Source organism: Myodes glareolus, chromosome 15 (genome assembly GCF_982192425.1).
Source record: "Myodes glareolus chromosome 15, mMyoGla1.1, whole genome shotgun sequence".
Taxonomy (NCBI): Eukaryota; Metazoa; Chordata; class Mammalia; order Rodentia; family Cricetidae; genus Myodes; species Myodes glareolus.
In genome coordinates this window covers 54561833-54587935 of record NC_142040.1, presented here as the reverse complement: position 1 = coordinate 54587935, position 26103 = coordinate 54561833, and the positions used below count along the sequence as shown (strand labels likewise).

At 45.1% G+C, this 26103-nt stretch overlaps 1 protein-coding gene across 10 annotated transcripts in view; it reads left to right on the top strand.

Moving 5' to 3' along the window:
* The window catches only part of Pdzd2 (PDZ domain containing 2), a 363977-nt gene that overhangs the window by 241221 nt on the left and 96653 nt on the right, over nt 1–26103 (top strand). For 9 of the 10 annotated variants that reach the window (XM_087896959.1, XM_087896958.1, XM_087896957.1 and 6 more), the window contains one exon: nt 22672–23173. In XM_087896959.1, the coding sequence (XP_087753085.1) occupies nt 22672–23173 (502 nt within the window). Of the gene's footprint in view, nt 1–22671; nt 23174–26103 lie in introns of those variants that run through there. The other variant, XM_085676615.2, reaches the window with a different exon arrangement.

Sequence of the window (26103 nt, the reverse complement as noted above, 5' to 3'; positions counted from 1 at the left end):
AACTACCACACTTGTCTCTGCCTTCCAAGGCTGGAATTTTAGGGAGGCTCACCTAGCAGTTATGTGAGGTTTGGAGTATCCAAACTCAGGTCCTTGTGTTCGCATGAGCGCTTCGACCCCTGAGCCATTTCCCTCGCCTACTCATTTTTTTTTTTAAATTTAAGAAGTAAAATACACACACTACATGGAACCCACACAAGAAACACGTGACCTGACAGCTTCACCCTCACATGTAACAATTACTACAGCAGGCCATAGCACAACCGTCTTGAGACTACAAGCATCAAACGATTAAGCAAAAAATTAATACATAATGTTACAGATTTGCAGGGTTTGGGAAGCTCACAGAAAGCAATGGAATTGTTGAGATCCTCAGCTTCTGGGCAAAAAGCAAGGAAGCTTTGCTGGCCAAGGACATGTTCAAGGTCATGATGGGTACAGTCTGCTTAGTGTACTCCCGCCACTCCCAATAGCCTCCTGATATAAGCCCTTCACCCCACCCCTAGTGGACCAGCTCTCTGTCAGGTACCTGTAGGTTGGTCATGGGGAGAGAGAACACATGGCTTTCTCTGTCACCTCTGATATAGCATGGCTTTCCCCAGTTCAGAGTGTCTGCTTCCTCTCATCCCTTTCTCTTCACGTTAACCCTTTCATGCAGCTCTCTGAGATCACAAGCCCTGATGCTAGCATCCCTGCTCACCTTTAGACATCAGCTCCTCCATCCGGGGGATGGCGCTAGGTGTTTGAAAAGTTTTTCTTTTGAAGCTGAAGGTTTTTCATGCCAATACTATAGATTCTTTCCTGTTTTGTTTTGTTCTACCAAAACAGGGTTTCTCTATATAACAGCTCTGGCTGCCCTGGAACTCTGTAGACCAAGCTGGCCTCAAACTCACAGAGATTCACCTGCCTCTGCCTCCCAAGTGCTGGGATTTAAAGGTGTGTCCCACCACCTTCCAGCTATATTATATATTCTTATCAACACCAACTCTATGGCCTGTGCCACCCTATGATCCACCTCCTTCTCCACATGGTGATTCCTGTATCTGTAAGCATAGCCATCCACTCTCCCTCCCTCTGTATCTTCTTCTCCAGAGTAAGCGGCCGTAATCACTTCCGCTGTGCCTCACAAGATAAAATGTGTGAGGCCAGAACTGAGACAAATTCTGCACCTCTTTCACTCCACTAGTGACATGTGTAGCTTAATTCCTTTCATTTAGGGAAGGATTGGAGTCTTTGTAGTCTGAATCTCTCGTCAAGTTGCCCGGGAAACCCTATTGCTTATGCCGGAAGTGCCCGAAGCTCTGTGGGTCTTGTTTAATACCCCCTGAAGGATAATAATCTAATCCAAGAGCTTGGGCTGTTACTAGACACCAGCATACTCTAGACTTTTGGTTTTCTTGAAAGAATGTTCCGGAATCTCTGTGGTAGGACTGAGAAGGTGAGCTCCAGGTGGTTGGAAAAATCAGTAACACAAATCAGTGAGAACAACTCAGTGGAATTCAGTTTATTTTCATTAAGTGGATCTGGTCCATAAACAAATAAGGATGCCATGTGCCATTGGCATGCAGCATCTACCAAAGGGAGGCAAGGCTGTAGTGAAGTTTCCATTCGCAAGAATTTTTACAACATCATTATTAATCAATGTATTAGGATATAACTCACCTAAATTTTTAGGCGTCATCAGTTTCTCCAGTTCTGTGAAAGATTAAATGGGGGTGGGGGGTGGGAGGTGAGCACCAGCTCATCAGGTAAAGGTGCCTGACAACCTGACTTTGATTTCTCGAGCCCCACGTGGTGAAGAACTGCCTCCTGGAAACTGTCCTCTGACCTCCACATGGGCACTGTGGCATACATGTGTACACACGTGTGTGTGCAGCTATAACTAAAATTCTAAGGATTAAGTGGGGGTACCTTCAAAACCGAGATGACATGCGTCAACAAGAAAGAAACTACAGCAACGTCTTTCTGACTATGTTGTCCTATAAATTCTGACCGGAACAAGTCATATAAATTTTCCACTACATGTTTCCATGGTACACAGACATCCAGGCCACAGCACTGTATGGTATGCAGCCATTGGGAATCTTAATGTTCTAATTAATTTCTATTGCTGTGGCAGATACAGTGTAGAAAAGGGAAAAGGTTTATTTAGTTTACAATTTCAAGACCATGATTTCAAGGAAGTCAAGGCAGAAACTCGGGCGTCTGACCACATTATAGCCACAATCAAGAGCAAAGAGAATAAACACACCTTTGCTGGCTTGTTCTCAGCTCCATTTCATACCTCTTACACTGTCTAGGACTCCCTGCCTAGGGGATGATGCCACCCACAATGGACTAGGTCCTCCTACATCAAGTAATAATCAAGAGAATCCCCAAACAGACATGCCCACGGGTCTACCTAATATAATTTGTAATTAATATTCTCAGGTGACTCTAGGCAGTGTAAAGTTGACAATTAAAACTAGCACATTCAGAATAATGCATTTGCAATTCTCCCACGTAATTTTGTACTGCTGAATAGCATTCTTGTGTATATAGGTGCCACAGTTGGTTTGTCTATTGATTCTTTGACTGTGTGGTTACACCATATATAGGTCTGTGTAATTATGAAGAAGGTATTCTATACCCTTTTGTCTCTTGGACAAAGATAGGCTTTCTTTCATGTGTGGTCTCTGCATTTCATTATACTAGATTGACATTTTCTTGAGTTGTTGTTGTGTTGATTTTTATTTTTCAAGACAGGGTTTCTCTCTGTAACAGTACTGGCTGTCCTGGAACTCACTCTGTAGACCAAGCTGGCCTCGAACTCACAGAGAATCTACCTATCTCTGCCTCCTGAGTGCTGGGATTAAAGGCATGTGACAACACTGCCTGGCATTTTCTTAATATCCCCCAAACACTGAAAAATATGTATTTAGGTGAATTTCAATTTTTTTTGCTTTGCCTGCAAGCATTAACATTAGACTTTTGTTGGGTTTGCATATGGGTTTTATTTTTATACACTTACTATACGTTGAACCAAGTTTACACTCTTCCTGGTTTTTGTTCTTTCTAAAGAAAGCACCAGTCAGGCTCTTTAAAGGAAGGGGGCTGCTGTTCTAACATTATACCCTTTATTAAGCTGTGATTATTACACAGAGATGCCAGAACTTAAAACCTTTTAAAACAGCATTCAGTTTAAAATTGGACATGTTCCATTGAAAGTCTATGCTAATGATTTGAGATACTGACGCCCACACATGGTTATAGCATGAACACAGTGCTCGGAAATTTAGGTTAGAGCTGAGAAGGGGTATCATGAGAGAAGCTGATTGAAAATAATTATGTGACGGGAATGTCTGAATTTGTACCCTTTGATTTATGATCTGACAGACATAATATTTAAAGAAAACCTTGGGTTTCACAGCCTCAGTTGCGGGCTTGTGGGATGCTGATCACAGCATAGACAGCAACTCTAAAGACTCAGCGACAGCCACAAGGGCGGGGAAGCGATGTGGTTGCTGCTCTTTAGTGAGAAAACCCTTACTTTACAGAACCCTGAATTAAAGAACGGTGGTTCATGTTATATATTCGTAGCCACTGTTTTTGAAATGGGTGAATGGACTCTGTAGACACTTTTTAAAAAATAATTTAGTTTATTATTCTTTCTCCCTCTGCACATGAGTGTGTGTGTGTGTGTGCTTGTGTGTGCGTGCAGTGTATGTGCCACAGCATGCATGCAGTGTCAGAGGACAACTTTCAGGAGTTAGCCCTTTCTTATCATTGTAGATCCTGGGGATCAATACCAGGATATCGGGTTTGCAAAGCAAAGCTTCAACCCACTGAGCCAGCTCACTGGCTCCATGTTCTTCTCAGAATACCAGATTTTATTATATTCCTTTGTTACTCAGAAATAAATGCAGTTTCATCAAAATATTTTATTTTAAAATTCACAACAAAAAAATCTGAAACTAATTATTTGGGGACTTAAACGAGCTAAAATTCCTCTGGAAGGGAGGAAAGTGAGAAAATCACTAAGAAATGTTTAAAAAACTCAAAAGTGAGGAAGGATGCGTTCTCATCTGTCTGTAAATTAGACGTTAAAGCTCTAGTAATTAGGACAGTATGGCACACGCCTCAACAAACAGACCCGTGGAACAGAGTGGCGAGGTAAGACAGTCCCGTGTGTATTAGGGAATTCACACATGGAAACTTCGTAGCTCGACATGAATATCAGTGACAAACCCATGCGTAAGCGTTACCGAAATAATTAGCTCTAAAACTTTGTGGGGTGGGCGTACACAGTTCAATACCGTCTTAAAGCCTACAGAGAAATAAATTCCAGATGGATGCTAAACATGAGGCAGGCTGTAAAAGTCGCAGGAGATAGGCATGTATTTTATTTTCTGGGGCTGGGCAGTCTTCTAAAGCGAGACTGTAAATGAAGGAAGCAAAGTCACACTCAGGTGTAAATGCAGGGCGGTGCGCATGTCAAATGGGGATGTCTGGGGTGGCGGGAGGGATGGCTCCTGTTGGACTCAGTGTCCTTACCTCTCACACGAACGTTTTTAGAGAGTGGATCTCAGGCTGTGTGGTTTTCCAGTGTGCTCGCCACCACGTGTTGGCTCTGGCAAACACACTTAAGTCACAGCAGCGACAGTCCTTGTAAAATCTGTGTCTTTAAAAAAAAAAAAAATGATTTCCATTTGCAAACTGCAAAAGCCCCATAGCAAAATGCTTTTGTGAAATTCTCTTTTAAGTTTTAAAACGCGTTGCGTCTTTATTGTGGATCCTCTGAATTTGTTTGCCTGTCGTTTCTAATGACCGCCCAGTGTAGAAGGTAAAAGGTTCTGTTCTGTTTTTAAGTGAGTAGTGCCCATTGGCTTACAGAATGCTTCAAAGTTTGCTGCATTCCACAGAGAATGTGGGACGCAGCACAGACCAAGGGTCCCAGAGGACCAAGAACTCTCCTTGAGGCATTCGTGGTCTTGATTAGCATGGCGCAGGAATAAAACCTACTGGCAGCTAATCATCAGGGCTGGGCACCAGGTATGCCACAGAGGTACCGTTTCCACTGGAGTCAGGTGGCTGTGGTGCAGGAGCCCAACTGTGGGGCAGAAGCTTGTGGAACTCCCACTGAGCCCATGCTTCAGCATGGGTTGGCTCATGTGCGGTCCTGCAGGCGGCCACCTCACAAGGGTGGTTCGCTTGGTGGGTGCCTGGCTTTTCCTGGCACTACCATGGAGTTGCCACTCTCTGTGGTGTGGTCCAGGGCCCTGTGACTGGTTCTCAGCTGCCCGGTGTTTCATCCACTCCATATGGGCTCTCCTTCCTTCCTTTCCCCACGGGAATTTTTATTGCTATCTGCTGCCTCTCCATTTGTGCATCCATAGGCTGGGATGAAGTCCCTGTCAACTGTTCTTAGGTGACGCCACTTGCTGCCTTCTGCTTTCTCTCTAACATCGTCACTGTCACCCATTGCAGATGGAGCAGCCAAGGCCGAAAGAAACCTAACTTGTTTCCATTTGGTTCTGTTGTTTTCCTGCTCAGTGTTTACATATTTCTGTTTGGTGGTGGTGATCTTCTTCCTTCCTTTGGCCGATGTTGAACGGTTTATTCTTTTCGTAGTTCCTCAAGGTTTTGTTATTTGAGATCTTTCTTTCTCTGAACTGACATTCTCACAGGAATCTCACTGCTAAAACTGTGTGTGTGTGTGTGTCCGTGAGTTTGGATAGGTTGAGGTCCACACTTAATTTCTCTTAAGATATTTTCTGATTGTCATTTTGAATGTTTTATCTTTTTTTAATGTCCATGCACTTGTGAATTTTCCAGTTTTCTTCTTTATCAACATCTGGTTTCACCCCAGTTACTGGGAATGTGGTTGAAAAAGATACTTGATATGATTTTAATCTTTACAAATGTGTTAATACTTGTTCTGCGGTCTGACACTTGTTTCTGGAGAATGGTCCCCATGTTCTTGGGGAATATGCATGCTGGAGAAGGGAGTGTTTTGTGTAGCTGACTTGGTTTGTTTGGCCCATAGTAGTGTTCGGATCTGCCTGTTGTTGGAACAGCACATGGACATACTCTGCTATAAGGCTGTTCATGTCTCCCTTCAGATCTGTTAATATTTATATAGTAGGTGCTCCAGTATTGGGGGGAAAACACAAGAGAAAAGAGTAATGAAACTTGGAACTGTTTTTTAATAATGAATATTCAACAAGACTAGAAAAAGACAGAAAAGCCACCAGATGTGGTGGCTCATGCAATTAACCCCCAGCACTCAGGAGGCAGAGGCAGGCAGATCTCTGTGAGTTCAAGGCCAGCTTGGTCTCCTTAGTGAGTTCCAGGTCAGTCAGGGCTACGTAGTGAAGCCCTATCTCGGGGGGTGGGAGTAGGAAGAAAGGGAGATTCAGAAAAAAAGAGATACAAGATTCTAACAAATAAGACTGTGAATGAAAGAGGAGACATGGTCCTTGATCCCACAAAAATAGAAATAATACAGAAATAAAGAAGGTATCAAGAGTCTATAAACAAGGCCAGGCTGGAGAGCTTTGCTGGCTTAGCAATTAAGAAGACTGGCTGCTTTTCCAGGAATCAGGGTTCAATTCCCAGCACCTGTGTTGTGGCTTACAAACATCCTTAGCTCCACTTCCAGGGAGATCCAGGGCCCTTTTCTGGCCTCGTCTGGTACCAGGCACACAAACAGTGGGTATACATACATGCAGGCAGAACACTCAAAAATAAATCTGTTTTCTAAGAGTCTATGAACAATTCTGTTAACAAATAGGAAATTAAGTTGGTGTGGAAAGTGATGCCCATGCTCCTCTATTTGAGAGCTTGACTCCTTACAGCCAAGATAAAGACTCACACCCAGGTGTCTAACAGCGGATAAAGTCAATGTGGTATGTTTGTGTACAATGGAATACTACTCAGCCTTTAAAAAGGAATTAAACATGTCATTTATGGCATGGATGAACTTGGGAGACACTATTATAAATTAAGCCAGACACAGAAAAACAAATAGCTCATGATCTTAATTTTATGTGGAATTAAAAAAATAAAGTTGAATTCAAAGCCGCAGAGAGTAAAATGGGATTGCCAAGGGCTGGTAGAGAAAAAGTTGGAAAGACATTGATGGAAAAAAAAATTTCTGTTGGACAGAAATAATAAATTCTGGAGACCGAGTACCACTGATGTATTTATAAGTAGAAATTGCCCAGGTAATAGATTTTAAATGTCTACTTCTACAAAGGTTCTGACTCAGTGGACTACTTCATTAGCATGGTTTTTCTCACATCAGAGGGAATCACAGTGTTTATATAATTTAAATAGTTTTTACTTATCATGCTTTAATAAAATTTGAAGAAAAAAAAACCAAGTGGGAATCACACAATAAAAGGAAGGCGAAAGCAATTAACTTTCCCATGACTCAATTAGTAAACAAGAGGACACACAGTCAAACCCCAGCCTGCCAGTTCCACAACCTGCCTTCTGTCCATTTGGCTGGCTGGATCTCACCTGCCCACTCATCAGGAAATACGACACATACTTCCCATCATACAGAGAAAAGTCTCAAAACTCCTGTCAAGGTTCAGCAAGTTCCTGAAGCTGCAGCTTTCCCATCTTCTAGGATCCCCTCCCCCGGTGTCTCTCTGGTACCAGGTGCAGAGCCAGACTCCCCAGAATCCCTTCCTCTTTCAATGCTCCACCCACAGACGCAGCTATCTGGTCTACCTCACAGATCTCGGTGCCTGGATAACGATACTGCTAATAGTGACACTTGCATGGCCTTTCAGGTGAGGTCTGGGCAGGGCAAATGCCAGTCTTCGGTTGTGTTTTTTTTGTGTGTGTCTGTCACACTTAACTAACAAGATTAGCATTTCAAATGCTGTGTGAAAATGCGGGAGTTGGCCCCAGGTTAGCAGGTGCTTTGCTAACTTGTCAAATATGGTAAGACAATGGACAAAGAAAGCACACAGGTCATAGCACACAGGTCATAGCACACTGGTTAGCTCCTTTAGTAGCTTGTAAAGGCCAAGAGGTAGGCTTTCACATCTTCATTGCTCCTCAGTAACCTCTTCCATGTGCTTGGTGGGAGGGAGGGGGCTAAAAAAAAGAAACCTTGATGATGCCTCCTGACTCTCTGACCCAGAAGCAATCAGCAGTCACTTAGTGGGCCTGATTCTAGGCAGCTGGCACCACCTCAGGCTCCCACCCTTGGGTAAGCGGTGCTGAGAAGTAACCAGGGATTGACAGAGACCTTCCAGACATTTGTGATCTTATTCAAGGGGATAACGTGTCATGCCTTCATTGTGTGAATGAAAACCAGAAACTAAACTTATGGCTTAAAGATTTTCTTCTGACACGGAGTGGTTTGGGAAGCAAGGACTGAATGAAAGAGCTAAGGTCTAAGATACTGACTCCCCATCAGATGGTCAGCTCTGTCCTCCGTGGGGGTTTCTCTCGATATGTGATCTTAAACGACCCCATCCACTGATAAACATTTTCATCCCATGAGCACATGGGGAATCACTGCTTAGACAGGAAGCAGAAGAAACGGCCATGATTGAAGTTATTTAGGAGAATAATAATGACGTCACTCTGTCTCTCTCAAGATTCCCCACACCATCCTACACCAAGGCAGACAAGGGAGTGCGTATGCCTAGTACTATTACATAGAAAATAAAGACAGGAGAATCAGAAGTTCAGAAGCTCAAGGCTTGCCTAGGCTAACTCGTGAGTGGGTGAGCAACCTGGGCTACATGAGACCCTGTCTCAATCAGTACCTCTAAAGATTTAAGTTAGACTCACCTAATTAAAATTTTTCCCTGCAGGCCATTGAGATGGCACAGCGGGCTGCCAAGTCTGACCCATATGGGGGAAGGAGAGAACTGTTGCCCATAGGTTGTCTCCTGACCTCTGCATATGCCCACACAGATGCACATACACTAAAATAAGAAATGGAAATGGAACTTCAAATAGCCTATATCACAGCCATCTCTTCTTCTGTTCAGCATCGCTGCTGGTTGTCGAAATGGAGATGCCACCCCTGTGCAATACTGAGATTCCCCCTTCCCTGATGAGGAAATGCTTGAGCACCTCCAGGGGGTGCCTGAAACCACAGGCGGCACCAAAGCCCTGGCATGCAATGGGCACATACACATTTAATACTTCTTCTGTCACACACACTTCTGCTCTCCCAGTGCAGGAGTGACAGGAAAAGTAACACAGCTGTCTCATTCTGTCTTTGTAGCTACGTGGACAAAAGATTCCATCTTAGTTAGGATCTTAATCATATTTTTCTTTCTTTCTTTGAAGTGAGAATATTTAATTTTTGTTTGTTTTTGTTTCCGAGACAGGGTTTCTCTGTGTAACCTTGGCTGTCTTGGAACTCACTCTGTAGACCAGGCTGGCCTCGAACTCAGAGATCCACCTGCCTCTGCCTCCCAAGTTCAGGGCTTAAAGTCATGTGCCACCACCATCCAGCTGAGAATATTCACTTTTTACATCTAAGAATGCATGCTGCAGCTTTTGTTTGGAACTGCTGAATTTTCAGCCACTCCTTGGACACTTTGGAGCCATCATTTTTAAATTAAGTGCCATTCAGACAAAGCCCTGCAGGAACTGAGGCGGCTAAGCAGCTGCTGGGTGGGGAGCATATGCAGCATAGATTCACCAGACAAAGGAGGGGTCTGTGTCCTGAGTAGCACAGAGCAGGGGGCCTAGAGACTGTGTTACTCGGAGCAGTGGACAGGTAAAACAAGCTGTACATTTCCACAGTTTTCCATTCAGGATTTTCAGACTGGAGTTGAACGTGAGTGGCTGAACCCGCAGAAAGAGAAATCGCAGCTAAGGGGGAACTGCTGTGTCGTCTGAGCAGCAGCTACGTGTCACAGCTGGGAACCTTCTCTCTCATCTTGTCTTTAAGACATTAAACATGACCATTTTCAAAACAAACCCCCAAATCTTACATAATGAAAGTTGAAAAATTCCTAACATGAAAGAATTAGGACAGCAGGCTTGGATTCTCTGCCAGTCTTAGTATAACACCTAAGTAATCTTTTTTTACATTATAAAGTACACATCTAATAGTTCAAATGATGTATATTTAAGTTCCAGTTTATGCATCATCTTTGCCCTTATGGAATAATCCCAACTATCTGAAGCAGTGTGCATCGTTCAGGAAAGGGGGAAATTGTCTTGATGTTTTAAAAGGATTAAATTCAAGTTGAAAACATCTTCATAGAGTAATATATTTAAAATGGTTTTGTTTCCATATAAAACACAATGGAATTGTTTTAAGCAGGTCCTAGAAGGTGTACACCTTGTTGCATAAGCCCCAGGTCACAAAGTTTGGAAAACTGAAGAGGAGACCTTGTTCACATCTGGAGAAGTCATGCATTGAATGAAAGCTTCTCTCTGGGCACAGGATCGGGTTCTTCTAGAAGTTCTGAGGGAGGGCCCTCCTTCTGCCCCTCTGCCTGCTGGTTGGAGGCAGTCTCTGTGCTGGGGTTACAAATGCTCGTTCCAACCTTCCCTTCTTTTCCCTCTCTGTGGCTCCTTTAAGGACACTCTTCGCATTGAGCAAGAATCCACCCTAATCTCATATGATCTCATGTTGATCCTTAACTACCACTCCAGGAACTTGGCTTCCAAGTCATATTCTTTTTTAAAAATTATATTTATTAAAAAATAATGGGCTTTATCATGACATTTTCATACATACATACCAGGTATACCCCGTTCATATTCTCTTGTCTTGTTCCCCATTCCTGCTGGCCCCACCCTGACCTTTAGTAATTCCCCATTCTGTTTCCACACACACACCCACACAAAAAAAAAGTCCACATATTATATATTTTTCTCTCTGGGTCTGGCTTATTTTGCTTAACGTGGTAACCTCCACTTCCATCCGTTTTCCTGTAAAGTATTTGTTTCATTCTTCTTTATGGCTAAAATCATACTCCACTGTAGACTACACCACACTTGACCTGTCTACTGATAGACACCTGAGGCTGAATCCGTAAGTCAGCTCTAGTGGGTAGTGGTGGTGATGGGGCCCACAAGCCTGCACCTGCTTGTGCCCGTGAAGCTGGGCCATCTGCAAGCAGATGTGCTCGCTATCGATGCCAGCATAGTTTTCTTCCGGAGCTGGAGTGTCACGTGTCTGCAGCTGTCATCTCTGAACACGCAGGGTACTGTCTGTCCTTTGCAGTACACTGAAGCATTTAATACAAAAACAAATGAGTTTCCGAAATCCGTGCTCAGAAAACTCTGGGAAAGGCCCTTTGGAGAGACAGGTGAATCGCTCGAGGCAGGGTTATCATTCAAGTATTTGTAACAAGTGAAGATCAGAGAACAGTTGTTCTGCCTATAGGACAGAGGTGGACAGACACCAGCAGAGGCACTAACTCCCCACTCCTATACCCACACAGGATATACTCACATCTGACTGGTTTGTGACCATTGCCGCTGTCAGTGTAAGCTGCTCCCATGTTATAAAAACACAAAGGGGCCAGCTCATCTAGTGTCCTACCTGGGAAAACCAGCCTCCCAGACTCCACCTTGAGTTCTGGGTCAATTCTAATATACATCTAGGACGAGCCTCAGAGTTCAAGTGAGGCCAGAACACTTGTGGTTGCTCTGAAAGTTAGGGAACCAACCTCTGGCCTGAGGGACATGGAAACAAAACCAAAGGCCACTGTTATTCTCTCTCATCTCTCTCTGGCAAAGAGCAAAGCCTGGGACTAACTATCCTCGATGCTGTTGTCTGCGCTAGCCACCCACTGGTGTATGCACACGCCTCCCACTGGTGTATGCACACGCCACCCACTGGTGTATGCACACACCACCCTGTCATTCTGAGCACAGTGACCAGGATTTATGAGGCCTTACGACTTCTGAGTTTGAAGCATATCGACAAGGTTGCATTTGCCTCTTTAAGACTCTAGGTTTGAAACCCACTTCTGACACTATCTGCCCGGGTGAACTTGATTTCTCCAGACACCTCTTTCTTGAGACTTAATTAATCTCCTTTGCCCAGTTCTTACTATCAAATCTTCTGGACGGTTCCCACCTGGACAGAAACAGCAACTTGTTGACTTATAATTATCTAGCACATTTCTAAGGGGAGGGGTTGTTTATTGGCATTTAATGTGTTAGGCCAGAATGCAGCCTTCTTGTTCATCATCCAGCTTAGTAGTCTAACATCCCCATTGCTAAACACTATGAAGCTGGTCTCTGGGGCTAAGGTCTTGCTCAAGGACCCGAGTGTCATTGCTGAGAACCGAGCCAAGGGCCATCTTGCTCCAGATGTTTTGTTTAAATGAATTTTCATAAAGCCAACATTTTCTGTGTGGTTCTGGGGATCGAATCTGGGGTTTCATATATGCTGGGTAAGCTATTTACCACGGGGCTGTAGTCCCAGCTCCTCCAGCTCTGTCGGAGCGTAGTCCAGTCACCAGCAGCCCTTTGCTCCTGCTTCTTCTGGCTACGAAGCAGTGAAGGAAATTTTTGTGAATGGCGTTCATCCAACTTCTCAAAAACGCCGTCTGCTAACTGCTGAGGTTGCAGGGGGAAGGAACCTTTATACGGTGTTGGAAACCAGGACGCAGGGGGTTCTCTACGTGCCCAGCTATCCTACTCCTGGGAATCTACTCGCGGGAGGAAACTGCACATGCACGTTCTTTGCAGCACCATTGACAATAGGCTGATGCAGGATCCCCCTGTGCAGAGAGCATGGTGCAAATTCTCAGTGGAATATCAGCCGTAACAAAGAGTGGATCGTGACATTTTCAGGAAAAGGAAGAGAACTAGAGGCCGCCATAGCAAAGTAGACCAAACACAAGTGTTGTCTGTTTTCACTCAAACATGGCATCTGTTTGTTTGTTTGTTTTAAATAAATCAGAAAGTAGTAGTTGGGCTGTTAAAACAGGATCAGGGTATATGAGAGTGGGATGTAAGATAGGGTAGTTGGAAGGGGAAACACAGTCAAACACAATAATGCATGTATATACGGAAATGTCACGGTGAAACCCATCTATATATAGTTCATATATACACTGATTTTGATAAGTAATAGACTAGTTTTACTTTCAGGTTTTTTAAATTTTGCAAACTTTTCTTTTTTATTCTTTGCAGTTACCATACACGTGTACAGTTTATCCTAACTTTACCCACCCACCCCCCAACTCCTTCCCACCCAGCAGTTAAGAGGACTGGCTGCTCTTCCAGAGGACCTGGGTTAAATTCCCATCACCCATATAGTCACTCACAGCCATGTGTAAGTCCAGTGCCAGAGGCTCCAATACCCTCTTTTGGCCTACACGGGCTTAGGTACACATATGATATAGACATACCTCTAGACAAGCAAAATATCCATGCACATAAAATAAGTCTTTAAAAAATAACCCACTGAGTCCAGTCCAGGCTACCCGTAAGTCTCTGAGTGTGGGACATGGGCAGCCCAGCAGAGGCCACCCTCTGAAGATACGTTACTCTTCCTCTCACAGAATCCATCTGCTGCCAACAGCTACTGAGTTAAGGGTGGACTCGTCATAATTTTTAAAAAGCCACCTTACCGGCTGCTTCTCTGCTCAGATTAGCCGAGTCCTTCTCTCCTACTGTTGCTTTCCAACTCCTGCTTTGGGGAAGCTGCCTTGTGATTCTGATTACATTGCCCTCACATGCGCGTTCTCCAGGAAGGAGGTGCTGATTGGCTGGAGGTAAGGGTGTGAACTGTTAGTGGGAGCAAAGCCTGAGAAGAAGCCGGGCAGATGGAGGAGGGGAGCCGATACACCTGGTCAGACCTAAGGTCTCTCGGCCCAGTGAGGGACAAAGATGGTACGGGCCAGGAGGTGGCACAGGACTGACAAGACCCGTGCCCCACTTTACCCAGTCATTGGCCAGGAATTACCCAAGTAATGTCGGCCTGAGGAGTTCACCGCCAGAGGTCATGGCCCATGCTGGTCATCAGCAAGGTCCCACCTGAAAGAGAGCTACATGGTATGGCTCTGAGTCACAGAGCGCAGGAATTTGCCTGTCCCCTCTTAGCCCATCTTATGTGTCAGCTTGCTATTGTCCAGGTGAATCCACCAGAGCAGTAGCTGTGGAGTAAGGGCCGGCAGTAAAGACCACATTGCCTCACCAGAGGGGGAGAATTCCTCACAGCAATGTATCCCTGGCAGAGGTGTCTTGAACTTGCCATTTTGCTCCACCTCTGCTGTCCAGAATGGCTCCTTAGTGCTTTGATTTTTTTAAATAAGTTGAGCAAACATCGCCTCCATTTTTCCTGCATTCTTAGAGACGAATGCAAGCTCATTACTCAGAGATGAAATGAAGAAGTTGGCCACTTCTGCCCACACCCTAAGGAACTACTTTATCTCCTCCCTGCCAAGTGGGCCTGCCTGAAAATGCCCCTTGCTTCCCCTCCAGCCCTTGTTTATGGGTGTGAGACATAGTTGGGGTGTTTACTTACCCCTGAAATGGAATTCCTGGTGATGCGCCGAGGCCTCTTTGACTGTTAGAAGTTGGCAGCCCTCTTCCTGTTTTCAAACCTGGTGTGTATATATTTCAAGCAAGCGTCGCCATGAATCCCAAATTCGTTTCCGGTTTCTTTGGAATTAGGTGAATTTGAATCCTGGCTCAAATGGCCCTGTTAATCTTACCAAGCTTTGGCTTTCTCGCGTTGGAAAAGTGAGTCATGGTTTTTACCTGATGTGTCATCTTAGGTTGACCTGAGGTTCTGTGTTCATAGACTGAACATGGCATGCAGTTTGATGTTAACCAGTACTGGTCCCTGCCCCCCACCCCCCCACCCTCGTTCCCATGGTTAAAGTCACTGGCGTGGAGCACTTCTAATGCAAACAGTTGAAAACAAGCTTTGTGTCTTTAACATTTGTCCCCGCGCATCCTGCCATTTTCTTTCTTCTTTGTGTCTCATATGCGGTTACTTTAAAAATCCTGCTAAAGAGGGAAAATGTAAAGGCATTTATCTGAACCGGAGGCCTCCAAGAGTGCACACTATCAGAACTCAGTTCCAGCTTCTCGGTGGATGCCAAGAGTTTACCATCGCTCTCCCCACAGCTGGAAAGGCGTGTTTTGTCCGTTTTTCTAGGCCAGAGTTCTGTTGACTTGGCTTTCGTGTAATCAGAGGCCCCTAAACCAGCAAGGGCCCTAATGGATTGCAAAGATGGATGGCCCACAGGGAAAGGATCCTGCGTTTCTTCCAGCTTCGTAGTAGCACCCTTTACCCCAGGGAGGAGGATTACAAACTGGCAATCCATCTGTATGAGCCTTAGTAGATTATGGGTCCTGTCAGCCCAGCCATGCCTGCCAGAGAAGAAATAAAAAAGGAAAAAGAAGGTTCTATATATGTAGAAAGGGTTTAGAATTAGGTAGGGCATCGGCCAGAACATGTAGGTGGAGAGAGTGACCTCGCTCTTTCTTTTAGTATCTTTTCTGACTTCAGAACAGTGAAAGCTATTGTAAAAAGGAGCCCACAGTTTTGATGGAAGCTGTTTTGACATAAGTGAAACCAGGCTTGGCACAAGCAGAGGGCAGACTCAGGCCAAACCCATGGAACGGACCCTGGAAGGATAGAGGCAAGCTGGAGAAATTGTTTCAAGATGGGTCTGGATCCACTTGAAAGTCGGGGAACCAGAGGGTGCAGACATTTCGTCAATGTCTGAATTAGCATGTGAGAAGCCTCATATGGCCCCCTGAGACACACGGGTTTGTGCGGGTGCATCTTCTCTCAGTTAGCACTGAGGAAGGGAGAGGGACACTGTGTGGACATCTGCTGGTTGTGTGTCGCCAGCTGTGACTGGTTTGGGGAAAGCAGAGGAGAAAGGGAGAGTATGGCCCTCAATCCCAGGGCTTCCAGCAGCTTTACTGTGGAAGGAAGTTGGGAGATGTGGCAGGGGAGTATGGGACTCGTCCTCACATTGGGGGGTGGAATGGGGTGTAGCTTTATTCCAGAAGATAAATTGGATGTTATCGCTTTAAAAATCTAGATACTCCAGGGATTGATACAAGAGGAAATGAATATTCCTTTGTGGAATATTTAGGAACTAGCATAAGATATAACCCCTCAGGACTGCAGACTGTGTGAAATGCTTTGAGGAAAGCAGTCTCAATGGGAGCTCATGAATGTACTAGAATGGACCAGGATTCCATTTCCCTCCTGAGAAGTTGACTGGAGTCACAGATACACCCGGTTTCTATGTTAGAATTTGCTGGAGAGGTTGTGAAATCAATCCCATTTCTTTGAGATGTAAACTACCGAGACAAAGACCAGTGATGACCTTGTTACGTGGAAATTAAGATGATTTTCCCATCAGCCCCATCAAAGGACTTGGCTGCTTTCATCCAGTAGTTTTTCTGCAGTGCTCCCACCCCCCCCTTTATTTCTAGAAGATTTTCCAAGGGAATTTAAAGAGCACATAGTCCGCTTCAGTGCGGAAGGGATGACAGAATTGCCTCAGAGGTTTCAGAAGAAAGAGTTGAAGCAAAAATGATGTCTGTATTCAGTGCTAAGAGACTGTCCTCAACACCAACACCCCGGGTTTAATCAGGATGCTGTAGACATTGTGTATTGACTAGACTTCAGATGCATATTGATTTGCATTTCTAGTCACCAGTGCCCTTAAGATGTTGCACTTTTATAAGCCTGGTGTTAGGAACGAAACCAGTTATCAACTGGCTCTTCTGTGCCTTCTTCTGCTGTCAGTGAAGAACTGCGGTTTTGCGTGACTGGTGGGACACTGGTTAGCCTGCCGGAGGCTCATGAATGACGACAAAAGAAAGGAGGCTCTGGGTCAAGGATGACAGACTGTCCACGGGAATAATAGTACGCGAATTCTTAGTCTATTTTCGTCAGTCTCGTTTATTGATGTTTGTGTTACCTACCCGTGGTCTCTCGCTCTGAGAATAGTAAATGGCCAGTTTCAGAAATGATTTATCATTTTTAAATTGTGCACCGTTCTCAGCAGCATGAGGGACTCTTGGACGATCCCGCTCTGTTTCACCCAGGATGGGCGCCATCCCTTCATCCAGGGTGACCATGCTGCCTCTACTGCCAACTTGCTAGTCATTTAGCTGACTTGGTCAGTAGGTCAGCTGTTGTGCTAACCAATTGACTGTGCTCAGATAACCCCTATTTTCCTTAATTGTAACCGAAAAGCACCAGACCAGAATTAATGACAATTCAGATGTGCCAAAGCGAAGCCTTTAAGTGAAATTCTGAAAACATATAGAGAGAACAACAGTGGAGTGCGACCTGTCCTTTCATCGGGCATTCCCGGGGAGGTCTTGGAATACATTCTTCATAGATAAATCTAGATCACCGTAGCCAGAGTATTGGCACATCTCCACCATCTCCCCAAGCCCTAGTTCCCCATGGGTAGCACGCACCCCCACCCATAGCGATCACTTAATTTTCCCTTATTAAATGTGTGATGCTGACAGAGTTTCTTAGAGAAAGTTGTAGAATCGGTGAGTCTTGTTCCTCAAACTCAAGCTGTCTGGGAGACGGCATCTAAGGCAGACTCCCACAGCCAACTGGGCTCCGTCCCCTCTGTGGATCTGTCTGAACTTGCCTCTCTCTGTTTCCCAGCCAAATCTTCCCTGGGACATTAATCTCCATGTATTTAACATTTCCTTCCAACCCACATTTCTTCAAAATGCCTAAACAACCTCGGAGTCCTCTGGTGTGACGAGGTTTTAGTCCATTTCCAAGGACCCATAGGATGACAGCCCAACCTCCATTACTTCTCAGGAGAAAGACAACTGTGGCAAAAACAGTTGATCTCCATTTGTCCAAGGTTAGAGGAGCTGTTAGAGGCTAATCTGGTGAGTGTGTGTGTGTGTGTACATATGTGTGCGCATGTGTGTGTGTGTGCGTGTTAGCACATATGTGTAAACCCATAGTCACCAAATACCTAACATGATTTTCGAAGGCACCTGGAGATTGTTCCTTTTGATGGTACAACCATCAAAATGTCCCGATTATATCACTATCTCCAGGGCTCTTAGACAGGAGATGGTTAGACAATGAGTGACTTTGGCCTTCCAGTTTCTTCCTGAATTTGCCCTTTTCTTACCCCGTATTAGCTCATATTTATTGTTGAAACTTCAGGCACCTTTATTAAAGTGTCTGGTCTCTCACCTGACCACTCACCCCATAGTCCCAGCCACCAGAGAGCGTAGACTCCAGAACAGACCAGAGTGTCAGGGACAGAGATCTTCCGAGCTTCAGTCTGGGTAAGACACCTATGTGGGGCAGGGAATGAACAGGTGACTTCAGAAAAAGAACAATAAAAAGGGAAAGTTCTAGAATCAGAACCTTGGTCCAAGGGAGCCGGAGATGTGTGCTGCTCTTAAAGCACCCATGTCAAGAGGGCCCAACTGCCCTTAACTCCATCTCCATGGGGTGTCTGCTGCCCTCTTCTGACCTCCATTGGCACCTGCACACACATATGCAAAACATATGCACACACATATGCAAACAGACACACTCACATACAGATGCATACATACACACTCAATTTCTTTGTTGTTTTTGTTTTCCAAGACAGGGTTTCTTTATGTAACACTGTCTGTCCTGAACTATCTCTTTAAACCAGGCTGGACTCAAACTCACAGAGATCTGCCTGCGTCTGCCTCCTAAGTGCTGAGATTAAAGGTGTGTGTCAGCACCAACCAGCTACACACAATCAAATCAAATAAAATATAATAAGTCCTCATTATCAGATATGTTGTCCTTTTTCATTTTAAAGTCATCCTAGGAAAGTTAAAGTAAAATTTTCATTGAATTCATAATTTTGTTTGCCAAAGGGAAAAAAAAATCTAAATTTGGGGAGTGGAGAATTGAGACGCTGTCATAGAGTGTGCCTGAAAAACCGTTGGCCTTTTTGTGAAGAGGAAATCTGTTTTTCTAACCCTCAGACATCACTCATTGCATACAATTCATCTTTCTTGGCTGCAGTGTGTTCCCAGCAAAGCTCGGGCGGAGGCTGGTCGCCCCTCCTGGCCCTGCTTGGATGTCTGGTAGGAGGGGCTTGAGTTGTGAGTGTTTTCAGGCCTCTGTTGCTGACTGTTTATTCTCATGGGACTGGACAGGTGACCTCCAGAGCTGACTGCTATAAACTGATCCCGTCCCTTGCTGTCCCCCCCACTTCCTAGATGCAATCACTTGCCCTTCTTCCTTCTGCCCTGAGTTAAAGCAGTTCAAGGCCCCTGTGAGATGTGCCCACCCAACTTAGAACTCCCTAGCCTTTAGCATCCTGAGCCAAGATAAACTAAACCCCTTTACTTGAGGAATAGCCAGGGCTTAGAGTTCTTTTCAATCAGCCCGAAGCCAAGACCCGCTGATTTGGAAGTTCAATGTAAGGTTTCTAAGGCTTGAGGTGGAAAGACAGGTCGGTAAAGGGCTGTTGCACAGCCAGGAGGACGTTCGTACAAGGCAAAGAAAATTGTCAGGCATGGTGACACACACGTGTAATCCCAGTGCTGGGCAGAGAGGCCTCACTTCCCACCCAACCTTCATGGTAAGGACCAAGCTGGTGAGACATCTTGTATTGCGGGGGAGAAGGCTGGACAGCGCCTGAGGAAGGACACCCAAGGTTGTCTGTACTTGGTACTTCATGTCCTTCACATGCACACAAACACAAATGCATACACACCTACACACACACACACACACATGCACACCTACACGGGCACACACACCTCTAATGCTAGATAAGAATCCTACTGAGTGTAAAGGGGCATGAGTGCATGAATTACGGGAAAATATTGGAGAGACTAGGTAAGTCATTTGGATGCATAGGGACAGAGAATATGGGTCTATTAGATGCAAAGTGATTTAAAAATTCTAAGGAAATGACCCCCTAGCAAAAGTGTCTTTCTCACTGGCTTATTATGGGGTCCATAATTCAATTAATTACTCATTGTCTTTGAGATGACCTTATGAGATCCAGAGTCCAGGAAGGGATAAACAATCCATCTCACAGTTCCTGTACGGTGTCAAGGTGCTATTTATTGCCAGAAGCCAGAAGAAGGCAGAGAGATGGTGCAGAACTGGAGATAAACTATTTTTGGCTTTATTGTTTTGCCCAGCGTGGACCCTGTAGAAAAGTCAAATGTTGTCTTCATCACGGGCACCTTCCAAGGTTCTTGGTGCACCCGCGAGATCCATGAGAACATGTATGGAGAAAGATACTATAGGCTTATACTTCAAAACAATGGGGCAGCATTTTTGGTACTAAAGAAAATATCTGTGTATAAGGCATATATCCCACATACACACATGAGAAGAATGTGTGTGTGTGTGTGTGTGTGTGTGTGTGTGTGTGTGTGTGTGTGTGAGAGAGAGAGAGAGAGAGAGAGAGAGAGAGAGAGAGAGCATAGTCCCAGTCCCATAGCACTGATTTGACTATTCGGTGTGAAGATCCTTCCGACTGGACTAGAGCATATTCCTAGCCATCCAGTCGCTATGTCTTCCCTCTCTGTCACCAGCATGTTGCTGACATGGAAGCTCACGGTGAGATGACAGGGAAGATGGCCCACCCTCCTTCCCACATGTTGACAGTTCAGCTTTCCCGTCTGATTTTTCCTGGAGACAAAATCACAGAAGGGCATCTTAACGCCTGCTTACCCACAATCCTCTTCTTAGGAGTCAGCACTGCCTGGGGAGAGAGCAGATGGCTTTGTGCACTTCCGAAGCCTCTTTCTCTACTCTTTACTTCTCGCTCACTGAGGATGGAGGCCACATAGCCTCCGGACCTTTTTTCTTGTTTTGTCTGTCTTGTTTTTGTATGCGTAGGAAGGCCAGACACAGGTTGGGTTTATGAAGGATTTAGTTGTTGACACTCTTTGCTTGGGAACCAGTGATGGAGGTGGCAAGATTCCAGCAGCATAGGCATTTCCCCGGCATCCCTGGGGGATCTGTACATATTCATCTTCTTGGGGAGTGCCGGGTCCAGTGTATCTTCACTTCCTGACTTTGAGGAAGTCTTTACTGTCTTTAATGATCTGAGATCCTGAATACCAACAGTTCCTTGCTTCCTTTCTTCATAGTCTTGAAGCTCCGGGGTAGATACTGCATCGCGCATTGCATGCATTCTCTCAGTTCTGTTGTCTTCGCATCTCCATGCATTCTCTCAGTTCTGTTGTCTTCGCATCTTCATATGTGCCGATCCTCAAATATACGGAAAGGTGACTTGCTGTGACCCACCTTCTCTCTTTCAAGGGTCCCCTGCTCCTCCAACCATCCTGGTTGATGGTTTCCGATGCCTTTCTTTGTCCTTGTCAGCTTTGTCAATATCTTTGTCTCCTCTACATGTGATGCCCTGGAAATAGCAGACCATGGATGCTGTGAGAAGCCTACACTAGAGCCGTTGTCAAGAAAAAACCCACACGTGGCTGCCAGTGCTTCCTTAGCAAGCAACACATGAATGCCGCATCCGTGTGCTCAGCATTGGGTCTGTTCTCAGTGCATCTCCTGCGCAGAAGTTCTTACTGAACTGAACATTTCCTTCTCGGTCTACAATCAGAACTCATACTCTCTCCATTCTGTTTTATATCTTTTTTTCACTTTTTATTTTTGATGTGTATGCGTGTTCTGTCCATCTGTGTGTGTATGGACCCTGTACATGCCTAGTGCCCTGAGAAGTCAGAGCATTATTAGCTTTCCTGGAACTGGAGTTGCAGATGGTTGTGGGCGCCAGGTGGTGCTGGGAACTGAACCCAGGTCTTCTGCACGACCAATAAGAGGTCTTGACCACTGAGCCATCTCTCCAGCCACCACCCACCCTTTATCTGTTCTTTACTTTGGCGATTGTATCCCCATCGGCTGCACACAGATGGGAGTGGTGTGTAACTCCAGTGCAAGAGATTGTTACATAGTGGAGGGAATCTTTTTGGTTTAATCTCTTCGTCTGCTTAAATATGCATAATCATGTATACCTGCGGGATATAAAGTGAGATTTTCAAATATATATCATAATGATCAGATCAAGGTAACTGGCACCCGTCACCTCCAGAATTGGCCTTTTCTTTTGGAATACTCAGAACCCTATCCTAGCTACTTTGAAACATACAACTAAATGTTGTCAACTATGGTTGCCCTGTTATACTAAGGAATAGTAGACTTTACTTCTACAAGAATTTTCTTTTGATTTATTGATTTTTTTTTTTTTTAGTTTTATGTGCACCAGTGCTTTACCTGCATGTGTGTCTGTCTGAGGGTGTCAGATCCCCATAACGGGAGTTACAGTTGTGAGCTGCCATGTAGGGTCTAGATTGAACCCAGGTTCTCCAAGAGCAGCCAGTGCTCTTAATTGCAGAGCCATCTCTCCAGCCTCCAAGAATTTTTTTTTCCTTTTTTAGGGACTGGAGGTAGAGCCCTGAGGTAGAGTTGCTTGCCTAGCATACACGAGGTACTGGATTCATTCATCAGCACCGCAACGCAAACAGCACAAGAAGAATCTTAGTTTTTTAATACTACACTGGGTTTGACTCTGTTGTAGAAAAACCCAGGTCAGGCTCTTGATTCTAGAAGAGATAAATTAGAATTTTCTAGTCTGTGAGATCTTCTGTTTAGCTGAATTATTGGAGATCATTTCAGTATCAACAATGGGAAATGGTGAGGTATAGTGCCTAACCATACGTGTCTGTGTGTTACAGTTACCTGGCTGAACAGTGCTGGAATGGAGGCTTCATCTACCTGATCATGCTGCGGCGCTTCAAGCACAAAGCCCACCTGACTTACAATGGCAATGGCGGCAACAGCTCAGAACCGGGAGAGACACCTACATTGGAACTGGGTGACCAAACTTCCAAAAAGGGGAAAAGAACAAGAAAATTTGGGGTCATTTCCAGACCCCCTATCAACAAGTCCCCTGAAGAACCCAAGAGCAGCAGCGGCTGTGACATTATCGATGACCCCAACTCTGAGCTGGAGAACAGCACAGATCCCGAACTCGGAAATGGCCATGCCTTTGAGCTAGAGAGTGGTCCGCATTCTCTCAAGGATGCAGCTGGACCCCATCTGGAGAGCTCAGAAGGGGACAGAGGGGCAGAACTCAAAATTCCAAATACAGAAGCTCCTCCGGACACCAGCAATGACAAACGCCGTTCCTCAAAGGCTGGCAAGACAGACTTCCAGTCGAGTGACTGCCTGGCACGGGTAAGGTGCAGTTGGATCATAGAATCTGATCTCTTTTTTGCTTTCTCCTTTTTTTCTGAACATGCATGCATACGTGCTTACCTGTCTGTCCATCTTTTGCTGTGTGGGTACATGTGCACATGTGAGCACATGTGACGAGGAGGCTACATGTACATACATGTACACATATGAACACATGTGTAGAGGCTAGAGGACAATGAACGGTATCAGTCCTCAGGCGCCCTCCACCTTGTGTCTTCCAGCAGCCTGAGTCTCACCAGACAGGTTAAGCTGAGTAGCTGGCAAGCCCTGGAATCCACGTAACTCCCGTTCTCCACCATGCTACCATGTCCAGCTTTTTATATGGCTTCTGGGCATTGAATTTGTGTCCTCATGCTTGCAAGGCAAGCACTTTACTGTTATTATATTATATAGTATATAGTATATGGTTTAATCAGCAGCTATTTCCTTGGTCCTAGAATCTGAAGTTTAATATAAATATTGTCGAAATGGCTTTTCAACTTTAAAAAAAAAATAGACCTAAGATAGCCTTGTACTTAGAAGGCAACACACTCACCGAGATAAACGATCAGAGCCTTACCAACAACAGAAGACGTTCAAGTCGTCTTATCCCACTTAAGGAGCCAGTGAAGTGATCCTAAGTGGAAAATTGCAGCCTTGTGTGCTAACATTTGAGCCCTCTGAGGCCCAGATAAAGCATTGCGCTGCCTGGTTATCCATCACGACTGTCACAGAGAAATTGCTACTTCAAGGCCAAAGATTCCTGGTGGCAGTTGATAATGCGAGCATCCCAGGCTCAGCGTGACACAGGAAGGGCGGCCGGCACGGGGAAGCATCTGCATTTATTTTTAACAGTTCAAAGCCGGCGCTATTTTTATGAGATCATGTTATTACACTGGTAAATTCCAGCGGCACACAGAAGCGTCTTACCGAAATCTCATCTGAGTGCGTTCTCTGTCACGGTTGAGATCAGTCCCTACGGAAGTGAGTAGGGACTAGGGTGGGTGAACTTCCATCTCAAGTTGTCTTTCTCCACCGGCGTCCTTTCTTAGGAGTTACGTTTCTGTAGGGCGGACATGCCTGTGACATGAATCCTCTTGGCAGAGGGCTTCCTGAGTGGGCGCTGACGGGCTGCTCTGACTCGGAAAACACCTGGAGGGGTGAAAGGCAGAAGTGGAAAAGAGGTGTGGAAGCGTCGTGTTTAGGTGCTGAGGAAAAGAGCCCTGGGAGTGAATGGGACGTCACAAGGCTGTTTGGTGCAGTTACTTCTATAGTTTTGTTATGATTTTGCATGAGATTAGACCTTGGCAGATGGGTCCAAACCACCAAACATGCAATGCACAGAGCTTAAGTCGGGCATTTTACTGGGGGAAGGGAAAGAAGTGAGGAAAGGGAGAGAAGAAGAGAGAGAAAGGGAAGGGGGAAAGAGAGATACAGAGAGAGAGAGGAGAAGAGAAAGAGAGAGAAGTAGGCAGAGTTCCTCCTTTTAAAAGGACAGGGTACTGCCTGCCCTGCATGTGGGGTGACTGCCAGGTCCCCCAGGAGGTGGTGGGGTCAGGCCAAAACAAATGACCACTCTCTCATCCACAGAAAGCCTTAGACAAAGGCAACATTCCCTGTGGCTGGGTGAAGGAACAGATGAGAAAAAAATGTCAGTGCTTCTGCTCATTTTATGGGGCTCCCCCAGGAGGTCTAAAGATTAAACAAGAATATAAAATATGCCACCCCAGCACTAAGAGCTAGTATTCTGGATGCTATCACTTGTTAATGGTCTTTTCCCCTCTGGGGATTAGACTGTGTCTCCACAGAGTACCAATGAAAACTTACAGGTGGCTCTTGTTGGCTTCCTGGATCGTTTCAAGGGTCTGGGTGCCAAAAGAGGTTGAATATAAGTCTTTTAAAAAAAATTGGTTTTAATGTCCTGGACATGATGGGAATAATTGAGGATGATTTGTAAAGAAGAAGAAAAATGAAAAAAAAAAGCACCAAACTTATAGAAAAGCTCCCATCCCCCACTCACTTTAACTGAGAGAGACAGACAGACAGACAGACAAACATTAAATTGCATTTCTGAATTAGACAGTGAAGACCCCGAATGCCACAGTCCCTATTGCCTGCTTTTGGAACTCAAGGTAAAAATGACCCAGAAGGTGTAAAGATTTGAAAAAAAATCTTTTAAAAAATGAAAATCCTAATCTATTACTATAGGGACATTTTTTTAAATTACATCTTGCACATTTTTATTTGTGGTGGGAGCTGTGCCTGCCGTGACTCACAGTCAAGGACAGACAACAGTTTGAAGGAGATCGTTCTTTCTGCCCACCGTGTCGTGGTCCCAAGACCCGAACTCAGGTTGTCGGTGCCTTTATCCATTGCACCATCATCCCTTCAGCCGTATGGGGCAATTGTTCAAAGCCACATTGTTTTTTTCTAGAAGGAAAGATCTGTCATCTGCAATTGGGGATTTTTCTAAGGATTCATAATGCAGACTGGTTGGCTCCGGTCAGACTGCGGACGTTGGAAGGTGAGAATGGGCTTCAGGGATGGTGCTATCACCACCAACCCAGAAATTTCTTTGCTGGCCGTTTTCTCAGGCTCCAGGGCTGGTGAGCTCTTCACTCACAGCTCCCCCACTCCATCAGCAACCCTGGCATAGCCCTCCTTGAAGACTGACTGGGTTCTTGGGCTGCAGTCAGTGGGTTTTTTATTTTTCCTCCAGCGCAGTTGAGACCAAGGTCACACTAAAATGGAATTTCCAGAAAATAGCTACTTACCTCTTACGTCTTAGGGGAGGGGAATTCCATTCCGTCTGAATAATAGGAGCGTTGACATGTCAGTGTAATTCCGTTTCTGCTTTACTAATGATTTAATGCATCCATGGAGACTTAATAAGTTACAGGAAAGGCCTACAATGCCCAGTCAGACCATTT